Below are 17,138 nucleotides of genomic sequence, written 5' to 3' on the forward strand. Positions count from 1 at the left end.
GAAGCAAGGCATAGCAGGTACACTCTGCCCTCCAGTTCATCAGCAAGGCAGAGGTGAGATAGCACATGTATGCCCTACAGGTAGTCATCAGCCAAAAATGCACTGAATTCGAAAGGACAACTGACTCTTGATGACGTGACCTTCCAAAGTCTTTACTTCCTTTAATTATCATCACTTCTTTTCCCCCTTAGCCCTAACTCTGTTTAAGGAATTAATTATGAAAAGTTCCTATGACTTCACATCAGTTTTCCCCTGCCTATTTAACCAGCTTAACCTCCACTCCTCTGGCAGTCCATCACTTTCTCATACTCCCTAGATTGAACTTTTCAAGAGGTGAGAGAAAATAAAAGGGCATGACCATCATGAACAAGATGGAACAATTCCCCACCACCACTTCATTTTAGTGACTACTCCCCAAAACTCCCCTGGGAGCCTGAGTGAGGTGTACAATTTCTGCTTTCCTTCTGCAGAAGACAGGCTGTTCTTAGGTGTCAGGGAAGTGAGGACGGCATTCAAACAACCAAGGGAAGCAGGGGCTACAGAGTGGCAAAATAGCTGGCAAAATTCAAACGTCAGGTTGCAATTCAAAGCATGCCAGGTGCTATCCTGTATACTTTTGATAAAGTACTTTATGAATTGCATCTGACATCATTCAAACTGAACTCTTCCTTGCAATCCCCTCTCCCTCCTAATCAATTCCTTTCAAACCTCACTGCCTCTCCCTTGGTTTTTAAATACTATAAGAAAAATAAGGTCTCACCTGTGACTTTTTGCCTGGTTCCTTCAACAGACTGCTCTTCTATAGGTTGATACTCGCAGGCTATCTACTACCCTTTAGATAACATCTACTTCCATAAGATCACCTATAGTTGGCTGGAAAATAGGAGACAAAGTCAGGCTGAGATCACTAAATTAGTCTTTTTACTCTTTACAAAGTTTTCTTTTAAAAATAAACAAAAATATCTTTCAACAAAAAATTAACCACCAAACCCATGGACTGGCTGATGAAAAGGTGTCTAAAGCATGCAGAGATCTGGACTAACAGGTCTGAGCTAACTACCAAATTATTCATGTAGGTGCACTGATTACTATAGATTAAATTATATCACCAAAAAGAATAATATCAGAAAAGAGAGGGGGGGGTGTGAATTTTATGGAATCTGTCAGGCCTGTTGCAAGTAACAGCTCATCCTTGTACCCTAAAAGTGTGTTCCTTATCTTTGTCTACTCAGAATCAGTGATTATGGATACTAATCTGGCCTAGCATAACTTCTGAATACCAATGAAGGAAACTAAGCCTTGAAAAGAATATATACTTGTGTCAGTCCAAGTCTGGGTCTCAGGCATTGAAGATACTTTGTTGATATACAAAATCCTTTTCAGGAAAATGTCAACATTACACTTATCTGGAAAGGCAGCTTTATTTTGGCTCCTCCAAATACTGGAGTTCAGCTTGTGGTGCTCTACCTCTGACCATCCTCCCCTCATACCTGCACAAATAATGACATCCCAGAAAAGTAATCCTACATAACAGCAATTAATGTGCTTGTATTTTCTTCTGGCTTTTTTATTTCTGTTATGTAGGCCAATATATTCTAAGTAAAAACATTTAACCCACAGGAAAAATTCACATAGAGTGTCATGGGTTAAAATGCCCAAACTTATTAAAGAGCAGTAACTTAGAGCCATGCTCTGTATTTTTTCAAAATTGAAAAGAATCCTGTTTTGGTCAAGTTCTGACTGATAAGCTGGGCAAAGTGTCTGCCACTGCTCAGACTGCAGGTTTTCTGCAATATTTCTGGAAAATTTATGAGTTTTCAATTTGTTCTGTTTTTCTGCTATTTACACTTATGTTTTGGGCATATTTCACTAGACTAACTATTGGTAAAGCATAAACATCTATCTTGGTATTAAGCTGCTATGGACAATATTAAGAAGTTTCCAGTACACCCACAGGAAAAAATCTGCTTCAGTGTGGACTGGTACAACCTCAATTGCCAAAGGTTGCACATGAGTGCATAGATACACACACACACACATACACACACCCACATACACACCCACCCACCCACCCACCCCCAGGTGAGAATGAACTTCAAGAAACAGTGTGAGAAAAAAAACCTGAAATGACCAATCATTCATTCAAAATATGGACAGCCTCCCATATTAGCACAACTTCTAATGTGATACTTTCCCATGTATTTTACCCTTTCTCAGGTTTTCCAGATCTTCTCATTCAAATTAATACCATTAATTTGTTACGGCATTTTTTAATTATTTTTAGAAGCGCAGCTTATGTACGTCTTCTGATTTTTTTATACCATACATATCTCTTTCTAAACTTAGAGGTTTCCATAGTTGTCATTAAAAAGCACGTAGACAAAATATTTTATGGTATCTATAATAAATGCAAAGAAATGAATACAAACAAAACTTGGCTTAGCAAACTGTACATACATAAATATGTTCTTTGTTTTTCACCTTGACATTCAACATTTTTCCTCATAAAACCTTTTACGATCTTATTTATTACATCAATTTTTTAAACCTTAAAAAAGTGCTTCTCAGATTTACACCTTGTGCATTCAAAGCAAAAGTTAGAACACCATGCCCGAAACTGAAACCACGGGGAATAATACATTGCCATACAAGATTCTTTAAAATTGTATGTTACAAATGCTCTAAAATTTCTTTAGCATTTTTTTATTTTGTGTACTGTAGATACTGAGAGGGTATTTAACAAAGACTGGCTAATGGCTCCTTTAGAGCAGCGCACAGGAAAGGATCTACAGTATCAAGTCCTTGGCTATGCATAGTACAGGGCAATGACCTGGATATAAAGTGGCTAAAAGATCCAGAATGCTGGACAGAAGGACATTTCCCTCACACACGTCACATCCTCCTTAGTACCCAGGATGCGAGTATTGAAATGATGCTACTCAGGTAATAAGTTGTGCAGTTTGATACTGATATACTGATGCGTTACTAGCTGGGTGCCAGCAGAGAATGATATGGACACAGCGGTAGCTACAGCAGGTAGGTAAAGCTGCCACATTGAATCCTGTCACCCTTTAAAACCATCCTGCCTCCCAGCTAGCACTCCAGCAAGGTCACCCGCTGTCTCATGGGTCTCCTTCATAATGGAGGTGGACCATTCATGTATTTTAGCATGGGGTGGAAAGAGCGGGCGAAGTTGTTGGCCATAGTACAGCTGTAGTCCTCCTCAGTCATTGGCACCAGGCAAGCCAGCCCGATCAGGAGCAGCAAGAGGAGCTGAAGTGGCAGAGCAGCTCTGAGGACTCTGAGGAAGAAGGATGGGCGCCGCCACGCCGGCCCAGCCTCAGAAGGGGAGGAACCTGAGCCACCTCTTGTGGACCTGAGAAAAGAGGATGGACAGGTGAAGACACTAAAACATTACTGCAGCAGAAGTTGCCCTCCAGCACTCAGCTTTCTCTGAAGGCTGGTTTACAATTTGTACAGACTTTGATTGACAACTGCAGAGGTATTTTTCACTGAACATACTATTTCCCTAACACTCTTCAGAGACCCTGTATTTCTACACTGAGTAGGAAAACATCAAATGATCACAACAGAATGGGCTTTGTGACCCCACAGCCCCTTCGTCAATTATGGGGAAGACACTCCACTTAAAGCATTGTGCTCTAGAGAAGGGGAAAATAAAAGGTGGGCCATACCTGTCACATGTGTTCAATGCACACTATCTAAAAAGGAAGCCTTCTCATTTAAAATGGCAGTTGCATTTGGTTTGCAGAAGTTTCTACATTCATTTCTATACATATTATCCACAAGGGTATAGTGCATTAAGATTCAGTTACATCAATCTTCAATTAATTAATACACCAATATGCAGGCAACAGGGACTCATTTTCTACAAAGTACATTGTACTTTGAATCTTGCACTGAATCAGCAGTTAAAATCTATTTGCTCAACTGACTTGACACCATCAACTTCCGAGTGATTTTCTCCCTTATGTCTATGGATCTGACTCGAAACGGCACATATCTATCACATGTCTATGGGAGAGGTGAGACCCAACACAAACATTTCCAAAGGGACACTTCAACTTAAGCACAAAAATCCAATCTATTTTTTAATGAAGGATAAAGACATATATTTCACTTTTTCCTTTTTGACTGAAACTGTCAGAGCTCTAATACACGGATGACAGGTTTTGAGATAGGTGGATGACTGAAGAGAGTCATTATGCAAGTTAAAATCTGATGGTCTCAGTGTGCTAATTAAATGGCACGAGAAAGTACTGCATTTTAGCACTAGCCAAAAATGGAAGAACTTAGAGCCTTCAAATAATTTGCTTCAAGCACTCTTTCATTAATTCATTATGTCATGAATTTTATCTTAGACATGTTGTTATAAAACATCCATGTGACTACTGTGATTACGAAGCCCCAGAAAAGCTATGATTTGCTAGGGTTTAAGAGACAGAAATGCTCATAAGGATGAATTTAGTCTCAACTTGAAGGTTTGAGAGATCAGGCTTGTTGGATGAGGTCAAATGCTCCCGTGTAAAGCAAGTAGGGGGTGATGGTTCCTTACTGTCTCCTTGCCTTCCCCTTGTCCTTTTGATCCTGTCTCCCAGATAAATCTGAATCTGTGTGAGAAAGCATGCAAAAACCAAAATATCGACTTCAAAACTATACCAGGCTTGGCAAGGGTCTCCTTCCCACATGTTCATAAAAGAATTCTTTCTATGCTTGAGATTATTTTTATTGTCTTGTTCATATATGCGTATCATCCCACTATGAAGACTTTAAGAAAGCCAGACAGATTTGGTAAAGTTTAGATGACCAACAGATACATAAACACCAGGTATGCTAAATGATTAATTTGACCTACATATCCCAGGAAGGAGCAATGATCAAAACATCAGATCGCATGATGTTTGAATCCACATTATTGTAGCCCGCATGGAAAGCTGCTTATCGCATAACGTAAGATCACGTATTATAAAGAACAGATTGAAAGGATATGGCATATTTAACAGCATCAGAGCATTCCATATTAAAGCTCAATTAGATCAGGACTTCTACTGTCCGAGAATGCCAAGACAGAAAGTTAATGGACTGAGGTAGGAACAAAGGGAACAAGGAGTGCTTAATTACCTTCCAACCATTTGATTGCACAGTCTACCTATTTACAAGGCTCTCATTGTACAAATGTTGTTAATCCCAATCAAAGAAGGCCACATTTCTGCAGTTGGTAACTACTCTTTGATAACAAGCGAAGTCTGAATTTTCTTCATTGGCTTAGAGTTACTCTGGGGCAACACTGGGTGCCAGAAGGGGAATTTCCAAAAAGCTGAATCAGAAGGGACCAGGCGAAGTTAGCACCTAATTTTTCTTTTCTTTTCCTATGGCTTTAGTAGGACAATCCAGAACTTTCTGCTTTGTGTTTTATCAAAAAAAGAAGAAAAAGAGTGGTATGTGTAAGCTGCATGGCTAATCTCAACAAGGAACATAAACTTTCTTTCAAAAATTAAAACAGTTCATGGCAAAGTTTTTCAAAACACTTTTTCCGCAGTGAAGTAGGGTGTTGAAGAACAGTTTCTAATACTGCATGGAAACTATTAAACAAGCAAATAATGAAACATTATGAAAACATCTTCAGAGGGGGGAGTTCTAAAAAGTTCAAGTGCTGTACTGCCTGTGTTTACTGCAGGTACGCCTCTGTAATCTACATAATTGGCTGAAAAACTGAATGGGTCAGCTTAGAGTGTTTAATGGATTTGGTAAAGAGAGATGGTTAAAAATATTCATGGTTACTAAAAAAGGCTCACTATTCATAAAGGCCAGAACTCCTATTTACTCCAGCAGAAGCGACACGAAGTACTGTATGCCACTTTGGAGAAAAATGTGATTTCTTTTTCTTGAGCTTGCATCTTTAGCTGTCTCTCTTCTGACTGCTCCACCATTTGTCACACTAGCCCCTGTTTGAGGAGGGAAGGAAGTAAGGCCATCTGCTACTCGCTCCATACACAATTCCTACTAACTAGATAAAAGGGGGAGGCACAGCTGCAGACCTGGCCAACTGTAAGCTTCTTCACATCAAGAAATCTCATAAATTAACCCAAGAAGTGCAAGCAATAGTTACCCTTACTTTGGGAGTTTGTAATGTCAGTGAAATTGGAACTCTTTCCTAAGTATTTCAAGAGAGCAGAAGCTAATTTACCAGGCTATAGATTGGATGGGCAAAGTGAACTTTAATTTCAGCTCAGCTGAGTATCTTCTTTTAAAGAAGACTTTTTTTTTTTTTTTCAAGGAAAATATGGTTGAAGTAATACATCTGTATTGCAGTAAACAGCTGAAAGATTATAATGGAAAAATTTATCATTCAAGCAAAGCTGATAGGAATAAATAAAGTGAGTTTAATGGGGAAGTAACTAATGGAATGCAGACAACAGGCTTACACTGAAAGAGGCACTGCTGGGCTAGTGGGATGTTATTACTGGAGTTAATCAAGGATGAGTCTTGATTTAATATCTTTATGAAAAGACTATGGCACAAAATATAAGAACCGCAAATTTCATCTGTATGATGACAGAAGTTGGAAGTCTTTGCAAATACAAAAGAAGATTGGCTTCTTGCACAGAAAAAAGTGGGTGAATCCAATAGGTTTAAGAAGCAGCTCTAGGGTTTATAGTACATAAGATAGCAATAAAAACTGCTATAAATTTGGAAGTTCACGCTCTGAGAATAATGAAGAGAATCTAGAGCTGTTTGACACAGGATAGCCACAAACCAATAATGTGGCTTGTGAATAGCCGTGAAAAGGGACAAGAGAGATTTAAAAATATATTTTGGTTCAAGATCTCCAGAAGAAAAGGGGTTGTTTTAATGATGTTCTATAAGGCACTAGTCAGATCTCACCTGAAGCAGTCTGTATCATTTTGGTTAACATACTTCTGAAAAATGAATTCAAACTTAAACAAGCTTAAAGGAGTCAAAAAAGGGAGTATTTCTCCTATGAAGAAAATAAAGAGCTGAGTTTACTGATATAAAACCTGAGAGATACTAAAACTACCCTCTATAGTGCAGAACAGACAGAAAGAAGGGTGAAGAGCTGTTAAAGAAGGGATACTGTTGACACAAACCCAAATTACTACATCTAATCATGGATATATTCAAGGTGGAAATTATTGTACTTCCAGATAATCAGAGAAATTAAATTTGATAATGACCTTCTAATAGACTTTTTGTTCCCACTGATTCTAATTTTTTAAGATGGAGGTTGTCAGAGTTATGAAGGAGAAGGTATGATGCTCTGCTCACAAGAGCAGGCAACGACTCCTCTTGATGGCCTAAGAGACTCTCTAGGAGAGACCTTGTTTGGCTGCATTCTGACTTCGATTCTTTCCCTAGCTCTCAGCATCACATCACCCCAACCTCAGATTTGGCTTACCCTGTAAAGAAGATGAATATGTCCATTTCAAAGGCAGTTAAATATGAAGTTTAAGTAACAAGCTCTAAGTGAGAGTGCAGGAGATAAGAGAGAAGAACCATGGCAAGCCAACCCCAAACCCTGTGTTTGATCTACTGCGTGGCAACGACTGCCATTTTGTGGCCAAAGGCACAGAGAGTGCTCTGGCCTAGTCTGCTCCAGGAACAGCAAGCGACCTTTAAAGGTCCACTAGTCATTTCAGTGGGCTTGGGGAGAGCAGGAAATGGAGATTGGCACTGTGGCACCAAGATTTGAATAGAGCTGCTCAAGAGAGACAATGTAAACACCCCTGAACAAACTGAACCACTATTTTAATCTTTTTAACATTTTAAACACTTCAAAAAAAAATCCACAGGCACAGATCCAGGTGTGCATTTATGACAGCTCTATTACACTGATGAAGAAAGAGGAGTTGCTTCTTGGATTTGCTTTTCCCACTTAACACATGATTACTAATACCTCTTGAATGAGCTTTTAGTTAAATCCACAATGTAACATCTAGTTTAAGCTTGTACCTTGCTTAGCATCACACTATGTATCCTTATATTTTTGCTGTGATAATGCGGAAGGCAAAGCGATATCACACTTGTTATACACAAAACATGGCCCTTCTAATTTTTAAATGAACTTTCCTTCACAACCTTCTACGTGATAAACCTTTTAAAATTGACTTTATTTCTCCTGTATACTAAACTCTAACAGGGTTTGCTGATCCAGTGCAAGATCAAACACAAAGTACTCTGATCACAGGCATGTCAAAATATTAAAGAACACAGTGACAGCTTGTACCGCTTTATCAGTTAAAACCACATTATACATCAACCACAACCTGTCTGGCTTGCGCATTTGATTAAGTTTCTTATTCAGCAGTGACTCATTTGTATTCCATGCTTGTCTGAATGACAAATTGAACATTGTGTTGTACTGCTACAAGATGTGTTAATAAACAGAGCTGGAAAGACTTGATCTGAAAGGTGCCGCACCAATGCCACTGCTAGAATAGAGGTTGATCTCAAAGCTGCAAAGCACTGCTAGCTGCTCTTTGAGCCAGCGGCTCGTACCTACAACCAGAAACCTTCTCAAAAGGTTGGCAGAAGTGGCCTGACTATACAGGAGAGCAGAAGAGCACACACAATATGTTTCTTGAGTACAATGTTGCTAGTGCAAGCATGCTGATCTGCCAAAGACATCCTCCATTCCTCCTAGCTGTTAATGGCTGCAGAGTAAAGCACCACTCCTCCCTTTCCCCACTCCCTGTAAGTAACAAAATGCCAAGCTTCATAGCAGGCTGAAGGTGGAAAAATTAATTCTCTTTCTCCTTTAGACAGAAAGATGGAGTGTACATATGTCACCTATTTTCTATGTGGTTTCCTTATGTTTCAAATTAAAAAAAAAAAATCCCTAAAAATAAGGCAGCTTCTTAGTGCCAGTGAAAGCAGTGGAAGATACTCTACCTGTTCTATCTGCTATGCTATGTGGTTTTGCAACTATGCCACCTTACTCACAGTCACTAACTACACATATAAAGCAAACTTTTTTTTTTTTTTAAGAAGTGTTTATGTAAATATCTACATGGTAAGTAGTTTTATTTATTTCATTTATATTTGAGAATAATCTTGCTGAATAAAGACTTGATTTTGCTCATTAAAAAAATAATACTCTCAAGGAATTTTTTGTCTGCTTCGTTATTGCTCAATCACTGTATTAAATCTACTGTGCCTTCTTTCCAACATGAAATCTTTCACTTTAACAGGAGTTACTTTAAAAATGAAAGAGTTAATTTTTCATACATAGAGAATAAATGAGATTTAGGACTTAACTATAAGAACAAATATATTGTCATCATACTTTCTGATTATTTTAGGTGTTGCAATGTGTAAGATGCTGAAATAGCAAAAGGTGTCCTCTTTATACATATTGGCCTGCTCATTTACTTTTTTTTTTTTTTAACTTCATAACTTTAGAGGCTAGTGAACTGATCAGTGAAAGAGTGAAGTACATACATCACACCGACAACAACAAAGAATGCAGAAGCACTGTTAGCTGCAGAGATGACAGGTTGCTGGAGACGAGGTGGAAAGCAAAAAGCTGTAGCTGCAAGCCTGCTCTCTACTGGTCAGACAGAGATGGGGCAGTGCTGCTCCCAGAGCAATACATGGATGCAAGCACTTGGCAAGAGTCATGGCAATGTTAGTGTGTTATATTGCAGTCACCTTAGGAGGGGAAAGAAAGTGACCCCAAGTCTCAAAACCCTCAAATTCTGACTTTTAATTTTGAGTCTTAAGTACTGAAAACCCACAAACTGAACAAAACATTTCGGGGGTGGGGGGGGGAAGAAAGAAAGAAAGAAAGAAAGAAAGAAAAAGAAAGAAAAGGATGTTAGTATGTCTCATCCAGATCTGTGGGTTTTGTGAATTCTAGAATATGGTATTGGCCTATTACCTGCCTTAATTTAATATCTAGAGGTAAAGAGGATGATAAAAAGTGTTTGCCATGAACCTACTGGCATTTCTGTTAAATCATGCCAAAATAAAATCATCATTAAATATCACAAGTGTAAACACACACTCACCCTGATCAGGCATATGAAAAATAAATGTTGATTACACGGCATTCCTGGGAAGCAAAAGCTGTAGATGTTCAAGGATTATCCGTTATTTCTATTTAACAAATTTGAAGTAATTGAAAGCCCCTTTTGCCAAACTACTAACAAAAGGGAAGTTTTCACTTGTTTGTCCTGGCCACCTGATGGAGTCGGTGCGGACAGAGAGGAATCACGGCCAATTTCCATCATCCTCTTGGGGTTCTAGAACAGAGTGCGGAAACCAGGAGAATAAGGTACCTGCTATGTGGACTGCTGACAGAGGGTCCAGGCTGTGAGAGACTACATTTGCCCCGTGGCTGTTTGCAATGAACAGGGGGTAAAGAAAGAAGAATGTTCAGTCCAGGCAAATAAAGACAAGCTACTGATGAAACTAAATTAAAAGTGCAGCAAAGGAAACATAAAAAAAAAATCAAATGAAGTGACCAATACCCATGAACCAAGGAAACTGGCTTTTCTTTGTGCCTAGCTGAGTATGGAAATGATTAGAACATACACAGTGAACTCGAAAATAACAGTTTAGTCATTACATTTATGAACAGTAGCTCTGGATTTAAAAAAAATCACTAGAAATTGAGCTGAAATAATTTGCAATATGAAATAGCAAAAAAATTACTGAGTTGAATATGGGCAAATATAGGTATTTCAAAATGTAAATGCAGTAAAATTAATATTCTCAAGGAAAAAAGGTCCAAGGGCCTCTCTGGACGAGTCTGGCCTCCTCTCCACCCCCATGCCCCCACAATTTTGAAGGCCAAATAACTGTAGGTGCATTCCTGCACTCACAACTATTTGCTGGAATATTTAATGCAGTTAGACGATTATAATTCTGATGGTATTTTTGGTATTAGTATTTATTTATTTAGCATCAGTATATTTGGCACTGAAATTCTAAACAACACCACTTCAGTCTCCAAAATTATGGGTGCAAAACCCAGAAGTTTGAAAACCAGACCTCAAGGAATCATACAACTTAGCTATAAATTACGGGGAAAAAAAAGAAAAAAAGTAGTCACGTTCATAAACACTAACAAATTAGAGAGACACAAATGCTTATTAAAATGTTAAGATAAAACCTATTCTAATTCTAGATACTGTTTAGATAAAGATTTTACAGTAAAATACTTCTCCATTTCCTGTAATGGTCAGGCATCCTCCAGTTACATCTGTGATATCAGTGCTTTTATTAGTTATTTAAGTTTAAATTTAAAAGATAAAAGCATTGACCTCTGAAATACAATATTAAGGTTTATATTCTTTCTCCTTTTGAAAAGCCAGTATTCCTTTACATTCTCATACTAGCATCTAAAACGAAACTAGTGAATGTAAAAAAAAATAGTAAAAAAAAAAAATCAATTTCAAGAGCCATAAAATTTATCAAGACAGAACTCAGAGGCTTTACAAAAAGTGCAAATGGAAAAAAAACCCACAAAACCAATCTGATTGTTTTAAGAACTAAAGAAAAAAGCAAAGTAATCAACCAATAGAATTGCAGAAAAAGACAAAATAATTGCAGTTCCATTTTGGGCTCAGAGTATGGAAGTGTTAAGTACTAGGCATGTATTGCTATATTTCTTGAATTTTGTGCCAGCGATGTAAATAGACAACTCCAGAGTTGCTATCACAGCCATTGATTAGGTCCTGTGCAACTAGCTGTTTTGAATAATGTTTTATGCCCTTCAGCTCTACTTAGCTATTCATCCAAAGTCTCAATAAGACCATCTGCAACCTTCATCAGAAATGACAAAAAAACCTTATTGAGATTCTCGATGAAGCAGCTCTGAAGAGAAGGCCAAACAGAAATGGAAGACTGATTATACCAGACAAGACCAGACTTTGGGGTGCTGCCATCACTAGAGCAAAATACAAGAGACACGACATGCCATACCATGGTAAACCAACCACACTGACAGCCCTGGTTTTAGATAGTATTTACCACTTCTGATTTCATGCAGGATGGGATATGCGGCAGGGCTGGGGAAAGCAGCGGTGTTTTGTTCTTGGTTTATGCCATTTCCTTTCCTATCAAGTGAGAAGGGGGGCCTTCCAGCTGGCTAGAGCTACTGCAGACATCTAGAGCTCCGACCCAGGAGGTGGCAGAAAATATATGACATGAAATTACCGTTCTCTGTCTGCTTGGAGTGCTTCTTCCAGATACAGGACTCACTGAGCCCGATGTGTCTAATTCATCAGCAGAGGACCATGAGGATAATTCCTAAAGTTCAGAGGGAATGGAGCTCAGAAATACAGCAACTAGTTGTTCAGGTAAGCAAACTAAAAAAAAACCCGAGTGAAATCCCAGCACAGTTATTTCCAAAGCAAATAAAATAAAGCAGTTACATTTTGTTACCAAATTTTATAAGACTAAGGAATTACACATTTTCTCTCTTAGCCCTGAAGGAAAAGAAAAGCAAAAACGTAGTTAAAATTTAATTGCTTTAGGTGAAAATTTTCCACCAAAGTCAATACAGGGGAAAAAACAGTTGCTCCTTCTTGGTCTTTAACTACAAGAGGAGGTTTGCACTACCAAGATTTTACTTAAACAGGCAGAAATTCACTAGAAGGAGGGAAGAGCTGAGTTCTCATGCCTTATACACTCTGCTAATCCAAGACTTTAAAAAAAGTTAACTAAAGGAGAACCTTGAAATCTTTACTTTATACCTGCCACTGTTGGCGAAGATGTGTGCATAACTCCCTCTCAAATACCCTGAGATACATGATAATTTGAAAAGAATTGGAGTACGGCTAAAAGCTCAGAAGGCATTATGAGTGATTCGTCAGCCTATCGCAGAATTTATTTTATGCTTTTATTTTTTTCCTCTTGGGCAGAGTGAGCATTATCTTCCTTTCCAGTGACAACTGACACACTATAATTTTCAGTACTGCAACTAGAATAATTATCTCATATACTTTGCCAGTTGACTGAATCAGTAATGGCAGGACAAACAAACCAAAATGTTCAATACTTATTGCTACACCACATAGCAAAAATTACAGGATTAAAAAACCCCACCATATCACAAAATAGACGTTTACAATATGAAGTGTAAGACTACTTTATGATATTCAAGATTACATGTTGATAGGTATTGCAAACAACAGAAACAGTGCAGCCAACGGCACTGATCACAGAAAGACAGTCAAAACAGTGTGAAATGTGTGCCCAAACAGCAAGGAATAAAAAGATGTGACTTACCAGTTGACTACTTGAAATGTCTAGAATTTTTTCTATGTCTTTAATATGACGTGTGACCTCTTTCAAGAGGAGCTTCAGTCTGTTTCCAATGACATGCACCTTTTCTTTGGCTTCAAGACAGTCCTTGCCTTCAGCATTGACTAGCAATTGGCAGGACATATCTTGCAGTGACGCCACCTTCAACTGAGATTCCAGCAGTTCACGTCTGATTTGCTGTTTCCAAGGCAAGCACCAGATTTTTATTAATGGAAGTTAAAAAAAAAAAAAAAAGAAAAAAAAAAGGAAAAAAGCTAGAACTCACAAAACTGGACATTTGAAATTAATGAAATGGAAAGAATAGAGAAGCAATAAAAATTTCTAATCCGACAGGAAGATAGACAGCAGCCTAGCGGTTGCCTAAGATTTTAAATCACGAGTTATGCAACTAACAGAAGTGAGTAGTGTTCCCTACCAAAGTAAATTTAGTTACTGACGTTGGTCCCATTGGTGTGTTAGCATGCAATGTACAATGCTAACAACCCTCAAGAGAGATAAATCTGAATAGGTGTTTTTCTGATGATGTGTTTTTGGAGAGAAAAGGGTGATTATAGCCCTACCATTAGAAGTCTGTGATGATCCTGCAGCGTTTCTGAGTCCAGGTTTGGATTGATGGGCACGATCTCATTTTTTCTTCTGTCAATATTCTCTAACCAAAGCAGCAAACCATGGCTCATTTCATGGAAATCCTGCAAGTGATGAGTGATGATTTTAATAGCATAGCAGAAAATTCCAGTCAAATTCAGGCTTTTAATTTATCCTATGATAGGTCCTACTGGCTAAATAACATAACTTACAAGGAAGTGTAGAATAGTATATTAGAATACTACTCCAGACATGACAAATTTAGAAAAATCTTGTGCTGGAAATACGTGCTTCAGGTAGTGCATGTGCATCTTTCAGAAAACACATGCCAAAGCTGTATTTTGGCTTGCATGGGCAAGTTTCAGACTGGATAATAAGCACACCATATAACAATATGGTTTACATTTTTGATATGCAGGATGCTGACAATTCAAAATAAGCACAATACAGACCTGGCACTGCATTAATGCATCCTGCAATGTGCAGCGCCACTCTTCGATCATGCTGCATACGTGGTCCCAGCGCACATTCATCTGAGACAGGCGCTCTTGAAGCTTCTTGCTCTCTTCACTGTCAGACTGAGTGAACTCTGAGCTGCACAGATTGATGGATAAGATGATCGCTTTGCGGTTATCAATTGCTTTTTGCAGCTCCTTGGTAATCAGACAAAGTGGGATGGGGGAAGAAAGGATGGAAATCGGTAAAACATGTGACTTTCAGGAGAACCAAGTAAAGAAGGCAGTGCAAGAATGCAATGATTTGCCATCAGCAACCACAGTATGGTACCTTACTGTAACAGCCTTTTTACTCTGGATATGAGATTTCTGTGCTCACTCTGTGACTCTGCAAATGTTCACTCCTTAACATCTACTAAAATTTTACTGTGAGCATAAACTAGAACAAGCCAATTAAACTTGTAAAGTCTTAAAAGCCTGAAAGTCATAGTTGAATTTTAAAGATCTGGCTCACATTTCAGATATTTTAAAGACAGAGCAGGCCCAACAAAATTTGCAGAGACGTAGCACAATTCTACTTTAGCTCACAATAAAACTTTTGCCCTCGCTTCTCAGTTTTGCTGATAAACAGAAGAACTGACATGTTTTCAAGTGGAAACTGCTGTCAACAGTATTTTAAAATAAAAGCTTTTACTGAGGGAAAAGAAAACATACAAAGACAAAACAACTTACTCCAATTTATAGAAGCAGAATGTGTATAAAACCTCTGATTTGTTTACATTGGAAGCCACAAAAGAAACTCCACCTCTTTTGGTTTGGAGGGCATTAATGGGCTTTCCAAGAGTGGGTGAGATAAGAACAGGATTCTTATGAAATGCCCCCTTTTCCACCTACTTTACAGGATTTACTTAAAAGCCCCATGTCACAGTGACCTTTGTAGTACTTATGGCAGCTATATTTGGATTCCAGTGAAGATCAGCATTGATATGCTTTAGATGGATCACTGCCGGAAACAGTCTTTACTATCTGTCCACCTCATTCCTACCATGGAGCACACTGCATTTTGACATTGGCTCCCACATTTTTGTGCCCAAGCTTATAAGATGCTAGTAACTGAATGTGAAGTTGTGGACCACCACATCTGCAGATCTTTATAGCTGTAAAATATCCTGGAGAGATCACAAAGGCAGTTTTCAGATCCTGATGCATCTGAGATGACAGAAGAAGAAACAGGAATGTTGGAAAGTGACACCAAATTTTTCCTGTGTTGTACTGGTGACAGCAGTGGGTAGGCTACAGCCCCTTTGGGCACTCTCTCCTTCCTCCACACAAACTAATATGTCCCAGTGAAGCATTTCTTTTAAAGTAGCTATTTTGTTACCAGTTTGACTAGAAGAGATTTGATTTAACTTGGCTTTTTTTTTTTTCCCCCATCAGCTTGGCTGACATCAGGAATTATCTGTACATTCTGGAATTATAGAATTGCCACAGTATTACTATTTCAAAAATTCATTTGGATTATATAGTAAATGCTAGTGGTACATTTTTCTCCCAGAAGGTGCTTCATAAAATCATTTTCCCGGTTACTTCAGTTATCAGCAGTAGCCTGCAATGTGCAGAATGGAGCAAACCAGCTGCAACTATTGGAAACCTCTTCAACATACCTGTTGCACTCAGGTCTGTTTACAAGGTAACTCAGGGAAAAGAGAAATAAAACTCACTTTCAGTTTTTTAATTCTGAGCTCAATAGTCTGTATGTCAGTGCTGAGATCAAGGCGGTGGAGCTTTTCCAGTTCCTCTTCAGTTTCTCCCAACCAAGCCCAAATACTATTAAGGTCAGAGTTAAACTGCTGCCATTGCTGAAGGTTCTGCTTCATCCTCAGCTCCTTGCTTAGAGCTTGAGCCTGGATTAATTCCCATCGGTCAATTACACCTGGAATGATAAACACCAAATTCAGCAAAAGCAAAAAAACACTAGCCGCACACACAATTGCATCAGTTGAATCCTGTGCAGGACAAAAAAATGCTCCATAAACCCCAAAAAACCCTAAACCACAAAATACCACACTGAAAACTAAGTTACATTGAAGAATGTGTTGTTGGAGAGAAAAAATGAGGAATCTGGATGATTCCAGGCAGCAGACAATTTTACCACTTTCTAATATCAGACTTCTATAAACAGAATTAAGTTGATACATGCAGGTTTCTAAAACAGGTTATGCTAGTATAAAGACATCATAAATTAGCATAAATGCAAACTGGACAAGGAATCTGAATATGTCTAACTAACTAGCCACATATTTGTTATTATTTTCATTGGTATTCGTACTTATCACAATTTAATGCTCACACCTCACTACATTTGCCTAAGCTACTGCTGATGCATTGGATAAGTACCTGCGCTAAAAACAAATAACTTAGGGGTTATTTCTTCTTGTTAGTTATCGTGAAATGCTATGGCAGAAGGACAAGTTGTATCATTTCATCAACTCAAAATTAAAAAAAAAAAAAATCAAAATAGACTGCATGGGTAGCATATCTTGCCAAGCTAAGAATGGAGGCATTGTTTTTATAGTCTCTGGAACAAATCCATGTTTTTACAATGCAATACTTCCTGTTCTACAGCTGATGCTTAAAATTAGTCAGGTGAATACTTCTAGCAGATGAATTCCTGTACTCTAGACAGATAATCTTAGAAGTGAAAGCTAATATTAGAAGAAATGAATGCTGACTTATGCTTATGTGTTTTGTACAGCAATACAAGCAACCTTTTTTAATCAGAAAACA

The 17,138-nt window shown here is 38.2% G+C and overlaps 1 protein-coding gene across 16 annotated transcripts in view; it reads right to left on the reverse strand.

Annotated features, from left to right (window-relative positions):
- Nucleotides 1–2,385: 2,385 nt before the first annotated feature.
- SYNE1 (spectrin repeat containing nuclear envelope protein 1) overlaps nt 2,386–17,138 on the reverse strand; it is a 320,818-nt gene continuing 306,065 nt past the window's right edge. For 14 of the 16 annotated variants that reach the window (XM_087773936.1, XM_087773951.1, XM_087773949.1 and 11 more), the window contains 7 exons: nt 16,073–16,284; nt 14,349–14,549; nt 13,872–14,000; nt 13,276–13,488; nt 12,202–12,294; nt 10,320–10,378; nt 2,386–3,376 (listed from right to left, as the gene is read on the reverse strand). In XM_087773936.1, the coding sequence (XP_087630062.1) occupies nt 3,136–3,376; nt 10,320–10,378; nt 12,202–12,294; nt 13,276–13,488; nt 13,872–14,000; nt 14,349–14,549; nt 16,073–16,284 (1,148 nt within the window). In that variant the 3' untranslated portion in view covers nt 2,386–3,135. The remainder of the gene's footprint in view (nt 3,377–10,319; nt 10,379–12,201; nt 12,295–13,275; nt 13,489–13,871; nt 14,001–14,348; nt 14,550–16,072; nt 16,285–17,138) is intronic. The other 2 variants (XM_087773947.1, XM_087773945.1) reach the window with 1 other exon arrangement.

This window comes from Nipponia nippon, unplaced genomic scaffold (assembly GCF_047370975.1).
Source record: "Nipponia nippon isolate SJK-2023a ecotype South Korea unplaced genomic scaffold, ASM4737097v1 scaffold_4, whole genome shotgun sequence".
NCBI lineage: Eukaryota > Metazoa > Chordata > Aves > Pelecaniformes > Threskiornithidae > Nipponia > Nipponia nippon.